Here is a 16642-nt window from a genome sequence, read left to right on the forward strand (position 1 = left end):
AGGTCCACCAAGCCTAGAGAAGTTTAGTCTGCTTGCAGATACCCCCGCTAATGCACGCCTAAGGAATGGCCATTCAAGGAATTTATTTTGCTAGCTAGCGAAAATACTATGTTTCCAAGAAGAGTAAATATTAATGCTTTATCTCTTTATATCTGATTATACAGTTGATGGTTGTCACATTTTTGCACAATCAGAAGAGAGGAAAGCAACAAGAATGGTTCATGTCAATGAGAGTCTTCCTTGCAAAAAATACCCAAATATTGTTGTAGCATCATTTTGCATCATTTCCTCACTATATGAGATCCAATAATATTAAACCAAAATAAGGTTATTTTAAGAATGTTTTGAGAGTTGGCCCTCCTAGAGTACTACTAAAAAACTGAAGAATCTGAATTTGCTTTGTACTGTCAATTACACATTTTTTTTTAAATCTCATTTTAGCTGCAACTCTTTTCTGAAAACAAAACAAAAAAAAAGATGATTGTGATAAAGAAAGTACTTTCAGGAATCACTGATGTGGAAACAAGAATCAGAAAGTTATGCAATTTGAATTATGTGAAATTGAGCAATTTTGTTTTTTTTTCATTTTAGGTTGTTTTTAACTTCAGGTTCAGCAAAGTTCAACCTAGGCTGAAGCAATAAAGATGTATTTAATAAGTATTTTCACTCTTTTTTTTCCTCCAACTTCTGAGCAATTTTAAGGTAATAACCTGTTTGCTAGTTTGATCCTAATCACTGGAGACAAGATCTTAGTGCTTCCATAGCCTCTTGCTTTTGGTAGGAATCTGTATGCTGATCTGGAGGAAGAGAAGAAATACACGGGGTTGTGTTTTCAATGTGTTGAGTTCACAAGGCATTGACCCGCATTAAAACGATTTGGCTGGAAAATGTTCTCAGTAATTCTTCAGATGAACAGAACATATGATATGTGTGAACATACCTGAATGATTTAAAGCAACTAATTCAGCTGAGGGCTCCAGCAAAGATACACAGCTACGGCAAATTAAACCAGCTGATTCATGGAAACACAAGGAGCTCTTTAACTGGAGGTACCATTCACAAAGCAGAAACATCTGACCACCTTGTAAAACAAGCCAGAATTCCAGTTTCCTAAGGAAACCAGGCTGAAAGCTCAGAGGTCCTGTCCTGTCCCAGCTGCTCTGCTTCTCTCGTGGTTCAGGAGTTGGTTCGGGAAGGGATCCCACGCCACGTTCATGGGCATCAAGCCAGAGGAGCACGGCAACTCGCTCGAGTTAATCACCTCAGCCACCTGCTGCCCAAAGCTGCTCATTTCCAGACTGTTTTCCCACCCCGTTCTGGCTCCATTAACTGCCCCCTTGTAGCTGATGTGAATTGTGCCAGCTGTCCAGCCGAGGTTAACATTTTAGCGAAGGCTGAAGCGCTCAGTCCCATCTGATATCAGCAACATCCCCTGGTTCCAGGCTAGGTTTTGCACAGCTTAGGAGTTTCACTGTGAGGAACCACTTAGATTTGATAGTGTGAAATGTAGATGGCAAATACAAAAGTGCTTCCCGTCTTTGCAGTTCTCTGCTAGTGGTGGGTGAATTTTTTTTAATTTTTGTGCCCCAAAAATGAACAACATTGCAAGAAAATTAAATGCCTTTGATTTAAAGCCATAAGGCTTGATAAAATATGGGGTTTCCTCCTCTTAGACGCTTCATGAGTGCATTAGTTCCTAGCTTTAAAGGATGATCCACCCCATTTCTAATCCCCCCTTAGGTGCCTTGCCCAAAGAAAGCACCTTAAAATATTCTGAACAATGCCCTGACAGACGAGCAGCTCGAGTTCCCAGTAAGAGCAGGGGGCCTGGAGATAAGGGGATTGTGTCTCCTTAATCTGACAGACAAGAGTAACCGGTTCAGATACGTGCACATCATGTCAGTGTAACACAAGGGGACACGCTATTAGTAAAACAGCACTTCAGAAAGCCAGCCTGGCCTTGAATGGTAAATTAGTAGCTTTCCCGTTTTCTACGTCAGACATCTGAAATGCAATCCATCCTGAAGCATACAAACAATGCTACGAGGCTAAAAAAACCCAAAAGATCTGACATTTGACTATATTTTTGGTTCTTTTTACTTTGTCTTTAGGATGCACTCAGTTAAAATTTTTGAGTTTTTCCACCATCTCAACAGAGCGAGACTAGCCTGGTGTTTTCACATATCCCACGATGCAGGTGCTGGAGCTGTAGGGAAGAACAAAAGAGCAAAGACAGGCAAAGCGCTCAACACCACCACAAGCAGCCACCTTGGTAACTCCCTGTTATCAGCCAGCTGCTGATAACATTCCTTGGGCTCGGGGGAGACAACCCATAAAACACTCGGTCCTTCTGTGAAAACTTCTCATCAGCCAATGCAAGCCTACGGGCAAGGAGCTATTAAGTGCATGCTGTTTCTCATCAAGCAATTCTGTGTCCTTTCTCAGTCCTTTTTCATTCGTGCTACATGATACAAGCCACATTTTTCCCGTGGAAGTCGGTCATCTTCAGCTGAAAGTTTAGTGGTCGGGTTCATGATGCATCGCTACGTCCTTGACCCTTCCAGACTGACCAGTGTACTACAGAAAAAGAAATGGCCTAACATTTTATGACTAAAGAGGCAACAAACTAGCCATCTTCCCCTCCGTAACTACGTTTGCTGTCAGTTTTGAGCTATGAGATCCGAAAGGTAACTCCTTGGCTACAACATCATGAGAAAACTGGCAGCCAGTAGATCGGCAGGTGTCCCTATAGAGTGAATGGTGAACACAGAGCGAACGGTCAACACGTTTCTCCCAACAGATACGGAAGCATGATTGTAAGTGACATTGCTTCTTACGCTATGAGAAAAAAAAGCAGCTTTACTTAACTGTAAAATACAAGGAAGCGAATTCATACCTGGTACGAGTAAAATTGTGTAGGACTTGATGGCCTCATTTCAGATCAAATCAGGTCCACTTTGTCTTCGGCTTTTCAGGAAGTGGACTTAGTCTTCTCTAAATATTTAAAAAAGCTTTGTTTGTTCTAACCCAGGAGAGCTCAGCAGAGTGTCTCTGCTGCAACAGTGCCCGAAAACGTGTGCTAATTTTCTTTATTTTACAGCTGCTAATAGGGCTGCACATTGTTTGGACTTGGTACTTTGGCTTTCGCAGCGTTGATTTCATTATGGTAATTTCGGTTATCTGTACACAAAGGCTGCAGCAGTTTGTTTGAAAGCGCTTGGAAACTACAAGGCTGATCCTATTGCCACAGGAAAGGCACACCTTTCGGTCAGAGTTTAAGTGCAAAGGACATTTGCCAGCTGTATGAATTAATTCAAGTCCATAACATTCATTCACCTCCTGTTAAGTGTGGCAATACCAGCACCAAAACAGTGGTTTGACTTCTGTGTTTCCCACTGCTCTGAATTCCCTGAAGCTGCCCGTGCTTCTCTTGCCCAGAGCTGGTTCTGCTTGTGAAGTTTGAACAGAAACTTTTTTTTTAAAATTCACTCAGATGAAAAGAAACCTTTTAACCACCTTCACTACAGTATTTCAAACTTGAGCATGAGTAATGTTCCAGAAAAGATTATTTGCAGAGGCTAATTTTCAAAGACAGGAAGACCTATTACTAGGGTCCTGTTACACGAAAGACCAATTACTATCAGTGACTGGTAATGATGATAACTTTAGTCACCTATATTTGCTGTTCACATTCACTCAAGTTCTTAATTCCACTTTTGTTTTGTAGATTCCTCAGTATTTGTTTGGCTTCTTAAAAATATCTGCACTTGTTTTGAATAGCAAAAGTAATAAGATCCTGAATTGCATTTAAGTAAATGAGAAGACAGATTTGGGGATTTTTATTTTTTGAAGCTGTTTAGCTGGTTGCAGGTAACAGCAGGACCTAAAAAGCCTGCAAATAAATTTTTGTCCTCTACAAATCAGCAATGTAGGGCCCGGGCCTTAAATGCCACTCATGTGAAATATAAACCCTCTAAATGTGCCCTGTACTGTAGGTTCACACCATTTAGATTTACCATTCGTTCCTTCCCAGCATTTGTTTGCCATCACCCTTGCAGTCATATTTAACTGGCAGGGGATTTCACTTTGATGAGATATTGGACATCCTGATGAGGCACCTAATAAATAACACAAAGCACATCTTATTTGTAAAGCATACATTAAAAAAAAAAAAGGACCGTAACACTGATTTAAGCCTGTATTTCTGGTTCTACAGCCAGTGTTTAATCCCAAGCCAAACTGCTGGGCCTCTGAATAAAAGGTTATTTCATCCCAGTTCGTTTGTCTACAGCTCAATCACTTTCATCTCAGGAAGGAGAGAGTACAGCATCCCATGTTTGCATTACAAATGTCGTGCCTAAACACAGGCGCACAGCCCTTGCCAGGGCGGCCTAGATACACAAAGGCGAGCCCAAACTCCGTTTCTCTTTTTTCTCCCGTGGGCTCCTCCAGCATCCCGTCGCCCTGGCTCCCTTCCCGGTGCTCCGGCTGCCTCCCTGGGAGAGCAGAGCCCGGCGGGGGCGCAAGGGTGACGTGGGGCAGCGGGGGGGCCCTTCCCCTTATCTCGGGCTGGCAGCCCGCTCGGTGCCAAGGCCACTGCTCTCCCCGCCTGCACGACCCGCAAGGAAGGGATGGGATTCACAGCTTCATAAACTCCTCCCTGGCCTCACGTGTTGTTTTTTTCCCCAATTCTCTATTTTTAAAAATGAGCAGAGAAGCAAAAAATAGAGAGGAGATTGTTTGCTGTTATTTTTTTCCTGCTGGGGTGCCTACTGATAAACACTCCATACTGCATCAAGTAACAACCACTCTTCTCCATGAGTAGTGGAGAAGAATTCATGCAGAAATGCCAAAGCAAAACCAGCAGGCACAGCTGAATGTACCAACGGATCGAGGAAACTTCTGCTCCCCATTTGAAGCAGGGCTATCCCACATCCTCGGTGGAAGCAGATGCTTTAAGAAACATCTAAAGAAAATGACAAGGCAGAGCAAAATTCTCTTTGCAAGTCTGAAACATGTTCCTGAATTGGAATATGCAGTCAAAAACATGCTTTCAAATGCATAAAATTTTCTTAGGGGGTTATTTTTTTGCAGTATATATATTGGGTCATCAGAACTAAATATCAGTGTAAAAACAGTGTGTTTTTATTAGATGAACACACAGAAGGAACTAGAGACAGTTGCCTCCTAAAAGAAACAGTTCCTGGAAGTCTGTGATTTTAAGGAAAGAAAAATGCCAAAAAAAAAAAACCTTCCAGCAGCGAGATTTTTTTTTCATCTCTCAGCAACCATTTGACATGTCCAGAGCTTCCCTCAGCCTATTCTACAAAAAACAAAAGGGATGTTTCTTCCAAACTAATGCATTGAGCAGCTCAGCAAGAAAACACCACCCTGAGAGTTGCTGAGCTACCTCCCGAGATTTATTAACTGCCCTCAGTTTCCAGAGGTGTAGATCTGGAAATTCAGCCACCAGCTCGTTTATCAGTCATTCCTGTGTGTTACCTCTGCTAGGAGAAAGAAAAGGCAGCGTGTCAGGGAACCACTTATAAGCAGCCCTAATTCACACTCCGGAGCAGAAGTGTTGCCTGAAACAGCAGCATGGGAAAATTGCCGACCTTTTCCAGCTTGCTTTATCCCCAGAAGAGGGGAAAAAAAGGTCAAGAGAGGTAGCAGGGCACAGTGCCTGCATGTCTCACGTCTGGACTAGCCAAGCAGTCTCCTCCAGTAACAGGAACTCCCCCTTGTCCTGGTCTGCAGCCAGTTTCTGGCTTCTTTTCTTGCCTGCTCAGTGCCAAGGAGCCAGACGCGAGTGCGAAATGCAGAACCTTGCCTTGTCCTGCAGTGCTTGGAATGATCCAGATTTCCATCTAAACAGGCTCCTGCAGCAGGCTAGAAGCACACACCAACACGCGCCCAAAGGCACTTCGAACCAGTTCAGTGCAGAGGGTTTCCCTCCGCTCTTTTGTGTCCCCTTCAAAGGCTAATGATAGGGGTATAAATTTCACACAGGAGGTTTGGCAGCTTAATGAGTAGTTTCAGAGCTGAGTTAAACAGATGTTAAAGCACCATTGTGAGAGAGGTGATCCCCTTCGCGTCAGCATGAGGTACATATGGCCGTAGAGGCAGGAAAACCTAAAGGGTTAGGTTTGCTATTGCAGCCACTCAAACTCCGAAACTTCCAGCTGAAAAAGCAGGGAATTAAGGTGTAACTACACGTTATTTTGCAAGCTCAGTACAACGCTATGCCGTTCAAACTCTCAGTTCTGCCTGTGCTCCCATTTGCAGCCGTTTCCTCCACCCATCCTAAAACTCACAGACATTTTCATTTCCGCTTCTCATGGAGAACTGGCAAAGAAGCCCATGGGACATTAAAACATTGGCACAATCTGGAGAATGAAACTCCAACAGTGGAGCTGGTTTGTTTTCTTTTATGCTCCTTGCTCAGCTTGTGTAAAAGCAATCACCTATTAACCAAGGCTATAGATTCCGACTGCTTCAGCTGCATGGTGATATGAATAAATTTGTGTTGTATGAATTCTTGCAAAAAATCTACATAGATCCAAGCTGCTTAATTCTTCATTGCTTCTGCTCCCAAACTATAGGCCAGCTTGTGCCCACAGGCACCCATTCCCAGGGACGTCTAGCTCAAAGTAAAGCTCACAGTTAGAAAACATCCTTTTTTCCTACAATTGCTTGTATTTGGCAACTTTAATATTACAGCTTGTCAGTAAAATCTGCCAATAGTATTATACCCTAGATATGAAAGTGCAATCATTTATTTCCAATACATATTTTTTGGCTTAGCAAATGCGTAGTACATGACTGGTGCAACTTGACTTCTGTTCCCATGCAATGAAAAGCAAATGTACAGTAAGATTTCACAACCTATCCCAAAGCTTCGCAAAATAAAAGGGAAAACTTACTGCGTATAGGAGTGATCTAAGGTTCCTTCTGCTAAAAACAGTCCCCTGCATTTTGTTAGCTAAGGCAACAGCCCGGCACGAGGGACTCAGCACTGCACAGTCTGAGTTTCAGAAAGAAAGTGGTCAATTGTAGGAGTGTAACAGACCACATGACAGTCATATGAATATCCTTACATGATATTAACCCAGCCTCTACGTGTTTATTACATGCCAGAGGTCATATCTTACCAAGTTACTAGTGTGCTTAGTACTCAGCTTAAGAGTTACAGAAATACACTTAATTGTCTAAAGTGCTTTGCAGGGTTGTGGAAAATTTGTTGTGAGTGGGTTTTGCTATTTGAGCTGGATATTCTCTCCTCAGAAGACCTGTCTGCACGCAGCTTGCTTCACACTGAGGGTCTTCATAAGAAAAGCAATTAAAATGAGACAAAGTGCTCCCACAGGTAGCAAAGGAAGCAAACCTTTTTTAAGTGTCTGGGAAGGTGAGCACAAAGCTCACTTTATGGCGAGGCTCATTCAATCTCTTTGGCCCGTCTGCCCACATAGAGTTTCTGCGGAGCAGCTGGTGAGGAGCATCCTCACTGCTGGAGCAGGAGCATCACAGAGCACTCGGCACTGCCCTTGCTGGAGTTATTGGCAATACCTTGAACACAAACACACAATCTCTGCGGCTGCACATGCATTGAGGTGGGACGATAAGTAGTGCTAATGCAATGTGTTCCACAGTTCAAACATAAACTGAAGCCCTTGCAGCCTGCCAGCACCAGAGTTTTCACATTGCTCAAGTCAAAAAGTGAACTGTGAGTAAAAATAGTTTAAAAGAACTTCAAGAGTATTTATACATCTTTTTTACCACTAGATTACCACAGAAGAAATGAAGCAACTACAAGTTCTCATAAATAAGAAAACTATTCTACTCACTGCTCCCACCATCAAGCAGGTGTCTCTCTCCAGCAAGCAAGCACAGGGTGTTTCCAACAGAGAAAGAGCTGTCCATGGCAAGCACAGCAGCCTGAGGTGACTACGAAATAGATAGGAAGCACTGCAAAAGAAACGGGGATGTTGCACCAGCAGACAAAACATCTTCTGACTGCAAAGCCAGGTCTGAGAAATTTGTGTCAGCACTGGCAGAAATCATTTCAAAATCATCATTAGACTTTGCGTGAGAATTCGTACATAGCAACTCAGGCAGCTGCTACAGAAGGAGATGCATCTATAAAAGGGAAGGTAGGTGGAAACTAAAAGCAGATGCACTGCAGCTTATCTTCACATCAGGTGCATTTCCTGTGCTGTCTGGTTGCCTTTTAAAAGCTCCTCTTTCCCATGCTTAGGCTTGGTAAGGATCTGGAAAAGTTGCACCAGAGTATCTGGGGGCACATTCTTCACTACAATGCACCTGAGCTACAACTTACATGTCTTGTGCGGCTCACAAGGACATTGGGCTTCCAGGATCCCTCCGTGATAAAGTATCCCTTGGGAGGGGGATGAACATCCATCCGTGAAAGGGAAGGGGCCACAAGGCTGCAGGACAAGGATGACAAAGCGGGGATGGTTGCTCTGCCCAAAGGATCCTCTGGCCTGCTGGCCTGGCTGTTTGCCTGGGGAGTGACAGCAGCAGCATATAGGAATTATCCTGATGTGTCACCAGCGAGTTGATATGTATATAAGTGCAGACTTACGTCCCACATCATGCAGGTAGCTCAACAAACCTGAGGTTCACCTTGCACGACATGTTCATGCCCTGCAAGCACAATGCACTGCCGCATGGCAGCAGGGAAGCTCCAGTGGCTGTTTCTGGTGTGAGGGACAAGGGGAACTTGGGGAACTTCCAGAAAAGCGATTCGTTGTTCTCAAGGAACGCAAAATACTTCATTGGACTCAAGCTGACACTTGCTCTTGACATTTCAGACTGAAACCCTTAAGAAACTGCATAACTTTTGCTTGGAAGCTCCGCAGGCTGACTCGTCATTCCCAGTACAGCTAAACTTGCAGCAAGGCTTGACTGGAAAGAACAAGTTGTACTCTTCTAGATGCATGAAAATGAAGGTTTTTCTGAAAGCTTTTGCTCTATGATTTACTGAACAGAGTGTTGGATATACACCCAAAACATCCCATCTGCCATTTGTGGCCCAAGCAACTCAAAAGCTATGTGTGTAGGTGTATCCCTTATTACTTCTGTCTTCTTGCCTCCTGAACTCTTCAACTTCCTGAGCTTCTCAGCATGACTTCAGTCTCACTTTAATTAAGCCGTGGCTAACGTGTAATCCTTCAGCTTCACAAAGGCATCCGATCCAAGACTCATGCCTTCCAAGGGAGTGGCCATAAGCTCCTTTCCAAGTCAGTGGGGAGTCATCAGCTAAAATAAACCAGACTTTGTGTTCCTGGGGAAAACCACGTCTCTCCTTTGAACTCAGGCAACTAGCTTCAGACTGACATTTACAAAGGAGGTGTCTCACATGAGAGCTGTGAATCCAGAGAGATTCCTCTTTTACTGGCATCCCACATGCTTCTCAGGCAACTGGATATGCAGGGAGCGTTTGTGGAAGGAGAAGATTATATGGGAGAGATCCATGCCTGTGGCACCCTGCCTGTGAGAGCTTTGGTCCAGAAGTGGTGACGCTTGCTGGGCATCCCAGCAGAAGCGCTCTGAACTAACCTCATCCATGCTTGCACAAAGGCTAACACCCATAGGCAGTGGTATGGAGGACAGTGGCGAGATTTAAACAAAAATAACAGTTCTCCATAGAAGTAAAAGAAGGGCTTGGCATATTTCCAATTCCATCCCCGTGTGGGGCTTCAAAAGAAGTGAATAAGTCAGTCCAGATCAGTATCAAATAAAGATGATTTAATGTGAGTGCTTCACACCCCCCAGCATTGCAGGCATTTTTTCCCTCTGCTTAGGGCCATAGCAATGCCCAGCCTCACAGCATTTCAGCATTTTCCCACCAGCGCTTTTTCTGACAGGGAAGACACAAGACGACCTTCAGAAGCAGCCTCCAGACCTCAAAATGCACTGAAGGCCATGACATGGAAGAAATCAGTGTGACCTCTGAGAAGCTGAAAAGATTATTGTTTCTGGAGAGGTTCTCTTCAAAGACAGTAAGCTCGAAGGCCTTCATAGCTTGGCAAGAGGCTGGGGACAGCAAGGCCTCATCTATCTAGCAAAAATTCACTGCATGAAGCATTTATTTTTCGAAGGCGTGGGAGGGGTAGGGCTAGACAAGACTGAAAGCTTTTGCTATAAATTATCATGCCTTTTCGTTTAAATTCCCTTATAATAAGCACCCTTTTTGGCGATCCCGCAAGGAAGCGCCTAACCTGAGTGGGCCTTCTCCAGCATTTTTCATTTAGACTGTTTGCCCACGGGATACAAACTGTGCCCATTAAAGCAAGCAGCTGTATCCGCATGCCATGCCTTTGACTTTCTCTTATGGAGAGCTGAAGCCCATGACAGCAGTGCTCCCCTCCCCTCTCACCTGATCCCTGCCCTTCTGCCCAAACAAGTTTCCTCAGTGTTGGCAAAATGGAGGAGGGAGGACAAGGGACAGAAAGGCACTGCGATGTCCCCCACGAGCAGCTGGTCCCTTCAGGGGATCCTTTCAGGGAAGAAGGGGTGGAAAAGGTGAGTTTTCAGTATCATATTTTCAGTGCGGACTCCCCGAGACCTCCCGGGCGCCAGCACCACACGCGTGGGCAGGGGGGTGTTGTTTAGGAGCTGGAAGCCGACGCGCGGCTCCGAGACAGGAGACGCAGAAAGAGCCCGTTACGCCCAACGGACAAACGACAAAAAACGGCCGTTACGGAACCAACGAGCGGGAAGCACCGCCCTCCGAGAGGCCCCGCCCCGCCCCGCCAGTCTCCGGCGGGAGCCAATGAGGCGCGGCGGCCGCGCGCTAGCCACGCCCCCGCCCGTGAGGTGAGCCCTTCCGGCGGAAGAGCGCCGTGCAAGATGGTGGCGGGCGGGTTGTGCCTGTGCGGGCTCCTCAGGTACCGGGCGCGGGGGGGCAGTGCTGTCCGGGGCGGCGGCCCCAGCCCGGAACCCGCCCGGGCCGCGGAGGGGAAGGAGGAGCGTCTCCATCCCCACCGCAGCCCCCTGCAGCGGGTCACGTGGTGCGGCGCCTGCCCCCGGCCCGGCGACCGTTGGTGCTCGCGGCGGGCTTCCCCCATCGCTGCTCCCGAGGCGGCGCCGGGACCGCGGTGCTGCCGGCCTAGGGCTGTTACCCGGTGCCGCGGTCTCCTCGCCCCGACAATGAAGTGGCCGCCTGTAGCCTTCCATGTCTCGTGGTTCTTCAGCTGCTGTGAGCAAGGTTTAGCGAGTAAAAGAAGCTTCCGATAGCGTGTAGTGCAGCGGCAGGAATCAAGCACTTTGTTTGCATTTGAAACTTTACTGACCAAGAAAACACGCCTTCGAGTGACCCCTCCACATGCCTGGCTTAGAGGCACTGCAGGGGGCTCAAAGGCAGCGCAGGGCTTAGAGAGCACCGTGGAGACCTGAAACCCCAAACACGGTTCCTCACGTCTTTGCTCAGGGTGCTGCAGGGTGAGGATGAGGGATGATGGAAGCACTGGGCAGTGCAGGGCTGCTAACGCAGGCAGCTCTGCACTCCGACAGGCCAGCAGTGCCTTGGGCTGAAGGAGGCTCTTGCAAATCCATTTGGAAGCAGTTTTATTTTGTTGCAGCACTGATACTGATGATCTCTGACTGAGAAAGCTCAGGAAGTTGCCTGCCTCCCTTAACTCCACCTGTAAGCCCTTTTGTATGCATCTCATATATAGTATTGCCTTAAAGCAATTATACATTTTCCTGCTTGTTTCAGATTGTTGTGCTCGCTGTTAATCCCTGCACTATTTCTAAGCGGAATTTTGTGTGTCTGCTTGTTCGTGCTCCTGTGGGGAATACGGCTCTGGATACAACAAAGGAAAAAACAGTTGTCCTCAGTGGGAAAAGATGGGAAGCAGCCACTGGTGGTTGCATTTTTTCACCCATATTGCAATGCAGGTGGCGGAGGGGAGAGAGTCCTGTGGTGTGCCATAAGAGCGCTCCAGAAAAAGTAAGCACATATGTTTATCAAACATCATGTTTCAATGTGAGTTTCTGAGACGTTATTTTTGCACTTTTTGGAGTTTTGCATATTTAAATCAGTAGCATTGATCTACAGGTTCTTAATTTCTTTATATCTGGGTCTCAGCAGGTTCCTTCTTTTCCTGCTTTATTACTTGCTCCAGACCTTGTTCCATCCTCTGGTTTCTGTGTAGCTGTTGCTTGTATCATTTTGTCCTTCTCTTATTGGCTGTTAATTCTTCCCCAGTTGTTCTGTAGCACTTGCATGGGCATAACTCATCAGTAGATAACCAGTGACCTAATCTTCACAGAATCACAGAATTGTTGAGGTTGGAAGGGACCTCTAGAGATCTTCTAGCCCAACCCCCTGCTCCAGCAGGGACACCTAGAGCACCTGGCACAGGGTGGGATCCAGGCAGGTTTGGAAGATCTCCAGAGAAGGAGACTCCACAGCCTCTCTGGGCAGCCTGTTCCAGGGCTCTGTCACCCTCACAGGAAAGAAGTTCTTCCTCACATGGAGGTGGAATTTCCTGTGTTTCAATTTGTACCCATCACCCCTTGTCCAATTTTGATACTTGTCTGCTGGTGCTGTAGACTAATTAATATCTAAACTGGATTTAACATTAACATGTCCACTGGCTTGCACTGTCTTTCTGCATTTCACTCGTGCTATGTAGTGTGGGGTAGTTAAACACAAGAATTCATAGAATCAATTCAGTTAACTCAAAATCATTTCAGAGGCAGGCCAGAAAATTGTTCTCACGCTTTGGGTAAGGTTGAGGTGGATAAAATTTTAGATTCATGATATGAAATTTGAAGAGAAGATGTGAAATTCTTTTTCTTTACTCTTTCAGGTACAAAAATACTACGTGCGTTGTTTATACCGGTGATAGAGATGTCACTGGAGAAGATATAATAGCAGGTGCCCTGAGAAGGTTCAATATTAAATTATCTCATCCTGTTAAGTTTGTGTTTCTAGAAAAGCGCTATCTTGTGGAAGCTGCTCTCTACCCCTACTTCACTTTGCTGGGACAGAGTTTAGGGTCGGTGCTTCTTGGTTGGGAAGCTCTTCTGAAGTGTGTTCCTGACGTTTATATTGACTCAATGGGCTATGCCTTCACACTGCCGCTCTTCAAATACATAGGAGGTTGCCGCGTTGGGTGCTACGTTCATTACCCCACCATCAGCACGGACATGCTTTCTGTAGTTAGGAATCAGGATACCAGATTTAACAATGCTGCGTTCATTACAAACAGCCCTCTTTTCAGCAAATTTAAACTTGTCTACTACTACTTGTTTGCCTTTCTGTATGGATTGGTTGGTTCTTGCAGTGATGTGGTTATGGTCAATTCCTCTTGGACGCTGAATCACATCCTTTCCCTCTGGAGATCCGCGGCTTGCACTAGCGTCGTGTACCCGCCCTGCGATGTTCAGACCTTCTTGGATATTCCGCTGGAAGAGGAAAAGAGTGTTACTGAATATTCCATTGTTTCTGTCAGCCAGTTCCGGCCTGAAAAAGATCATCCGTTGCAAATCAGAGCCTTCGCTAAACTGCTGGAAAAGAAGAGACCGGTGGAGCGACCGCCTTTGAAGCTTATCCTAATTGGAGGCTGTCGTAACCAGCAAGATGAGGAGCGTGTCAACAACCTCAGACGTCTTTGTGAAGAGCTGGGGGTTGGTGAGGATGTGGCGTTCAGGATTAACATTCCATTTGGGGAGTTAAAGCAGCACCTGGCCGAGGCCACCATTGGCCTGCACACGATGTGGAACGAGCACTTTGGGATCGGTCAGTATCTTTCCCCAATTTTAAGCTGCATCTCTTGGTGGTTACAGCAGAGTTTGTGCAAGGCCAGGTACCTGGCTCATCCTGCTGCACTGGGCACCTCTAGACAACTAAATGTGCTGTCATGTGAAATTAAGATTCCAGACATGGATTATTGGGATTGGTAGAGTTTTCCTAACTTGGAAAGGGAGTGTTAAGATTGCCAAGTACCATCAATGTACAATGTGTTAGTGACCACGTGGATGCTGTACCTGGATATAATGTGAGAAGCTCCACTTAATGACTTAAGATTTTATTAGAATATAAGTAAATATCTGAAGTATTTATATTCCATAGAAAATTGGTATAAAAATTCAATAGTCTCCCGGAAGCAACTGTCAACTGGAAATAATGATTCCTCATATTTTTAGCTCCATAAAGTATAGTTTATTTTCAAAGAAATGTGATATAGTCATACTGTGATTCTAAATTTCGTCTTGATTTCACATTCAAGTCCAGTGGCTTTTTTTTGCCTTTAGAAAATGTGTTCCCAAATTTTGGAGCATTATCTGTAGCTGGCAATTAATGGAACTTTTAAAAATCAAATCAGAACTGAGGAAAACCATCAATTAAACGATGTCTGAGGTCTGTTTTGGAAACATGGAGGAGAGATGGAGTTGACCTGTATGCTGTTCTCATCCTGCAGCTTTTGGCTAAGGAAAGTGCATTTTCTACATGATTCCTGCCATTGCTGATTTTTCATTAAAATTTTTAATAGTCAAAAATACAGATTCAGCGATACCAATGTACTTGGTTTGTCTTGCCGAATTGTCAAACCACTATAAAGATTGATTCATCTGCAAAATATTGAACATCTGATTGACTGTCATCTGACACTATGGCCACAGTCAGCTCTTCTTTTAGAGTATCTTCCTAAATGTTACTAATATTCAGTCTGAGTGAGAAACTGAATATCCAGTCATGTTCAGCTCTAATTTTTGATTTTTTGGCAGATGCCACAAAGCCATAAAATCGAGTCCTTGTTTTGAGGCTAGCTAGGAGTGTTCTTTCTCAGAACTAACCCATCTTTATGTTCAACATCTACTGTTTTATCACCATATCATCTCCCTTAGGTAAAGCAAGTATGTTAGAACAACAACAACTTAAATCTGTTATATATGATTTCTAATTTCAATTAGACATGTTTAATGGAGAATACCGTTTTATGTCCTCGGGACTGAGAAATCAAATTTGTTTTGCTTTTGCTATAAGGGCAGTTACTCTGTATTTTTCAAACTGAGCTAGAAGTCAGATCTGTAGTAACAAAGACAGCTTGCAGTTCTGGGGAAATGAGGTGGAAGTTTTATATTTCCAGTTCATTACTGAAATCAAAAATATGTGATCTATATATTCATATCAGCATGTTTTGCATCTTTTGCAGGTGTCGTTGAATGTATGGCAGCTGGCACGGTTATCCTGGCTCACAATTCTGGAGGCCCTAAATTAGATATTGTGGTCCCCTACGAAGGACGTATTACAGGCTTCCTGGCCGAAAACGAGGACGGTTATGCTGAGACTATGGCCCATATCCTCTCTCTGTCCCCTGAACAAAGGTTAGAGATCAGAGAAAATGCTCGTCAGTCTGTGCACAGATTTTCTGACCAGCATTTTGAAGAGACATTTCTATTATCTGTGGAGCCATTATTTAAGTAAATGTATACGAATAAAAATGTATATGAGTAAAATTAAGGTTTTGTATTTGACCATGTTTCCTGTAAATATATTGCAGTTTATGATCCCGTGGTCCTATTGGTCCTATTCAGAAGGATTTTTTTCTTTCTGTCAGAACATCTGCTATATGTAATAGAGATTGTGTTTTCCTGGCAAACAGAAGTGTACCTGGAAGCTTTTTTATTTATTGAATATTTATTTTGTCTTCAGTCAGTTTCCACCCATTTCATGCCTCTTCACCCACTGACACACTTAGAACTAACTTTTTTGTGACAGCTTTATATCCATTTTTTTTTTCAGAATATCACATTTTCAATTTGCTGTCTCCCACTGAGTGACAAAATTCTACTTTACAGGGTTCTCCTTGATCGTCTAATGCAGAAGTTATGCTCCCTTTTATTTCTGATGAAATCTTTAAATAATGTTCAGAATCCTTCCAGACACATACAATGTGTCTACAGCTACTTATATCCACATAGACACTTCCTGCACCGTTAAGTACTCCCTAACAATACAAAAAGAAAATGCATTCATTTTTAGGATTCTTTTTGCTTCCTTTTTCTAATGAAGAACATCCAGTAGCTGCTTCTCAAGTGGGGCTTAAGTGGAGGTTTCATTACCACCAACTACAGTGATTGCTCTAGGTTAATCATATGGTTTTTGCTTTTTAATATACATAATAACCTCACCTGTATATGCTATTTATATTAACTGTTTTCTCCTGTGCTTCTACTGTATGACAGCAGATTTTTGCAGTCCTATTCTATATTGAAAATGTTCATATTCCTAAGGGAAAGGAGGCTCTAGAGTAGAGGACTGGTTTAAATGATAAACAAATATGAACTTTGTGACTATAAACTACTGCTTATTATTAAATGAGAACAAAACAAGCAAATTGTTAAATAAGTAGACTTTTTTGTCAAAAGTGGAAAAGTGTTTGCTGAGCTAGCAAAGCAGTATCTTATATCCTCGCAAACTAAAAGAAAAGTGCAAAAAGCTACTGAAATCAGAGTTAAAATGTCTTTTTCCCCTCTATTTAAACTTTACCTGGATTATATGAAATTTATTATGTGAAAAAATATAGTTGGAAGAACCTATTGCTCATGTCTTCTTAGGAGTCTGGGAATGAAATTCTCTTAGTGCTAATAAACGCCTCTGCTGCTA

The 16642-nt window shown here is 44.1% G+C and overlaps 1 protein-coding gene across 1 annotated transcript; it reads left to right on the forward strand.

Moving 5' to 3' along the window:
* Positions 1-10866: 10866 nt before the first annotated feature.
* ALG11 (ALG11 alpha-1,2-mannosyltransferase) lies at positions 10867-15684 on the forward strand. The gene is made up of 4 exons (XM_088522261.1): positions 10867-10910; positions 11741-11974; positions 12840-13771; positions 15189-15684. Exons 1-4 carry the CDS (start codon positions 10873-10875, stop codon positions 15458-15460), a joined length of 1476 nt encoding a protein of 491 aa, XP_088378387.1. The 5' UTR covers positions 10867-10872; the 3' UTR covers positions 15461-15684.
* Positions 15685-16642: the final 958 nt, after the last annotated feature.

This window comes from Tinamus guttatus, unplaced genomic scaffold (genome assembly GCF_059628265.1).
Source record: "Tinamus guttatus ecotype Peru unplaced genomic scaffold, ASM5962826v1 Tinamus_guttatus_pri_ptg000150l, whole genome shotgun sequence".
NCBI lineage: Eukaryota > Metazoa > Chordata > Aves > Tinamiformes > Tinamidae > Tinamus > Tinamus guttatus.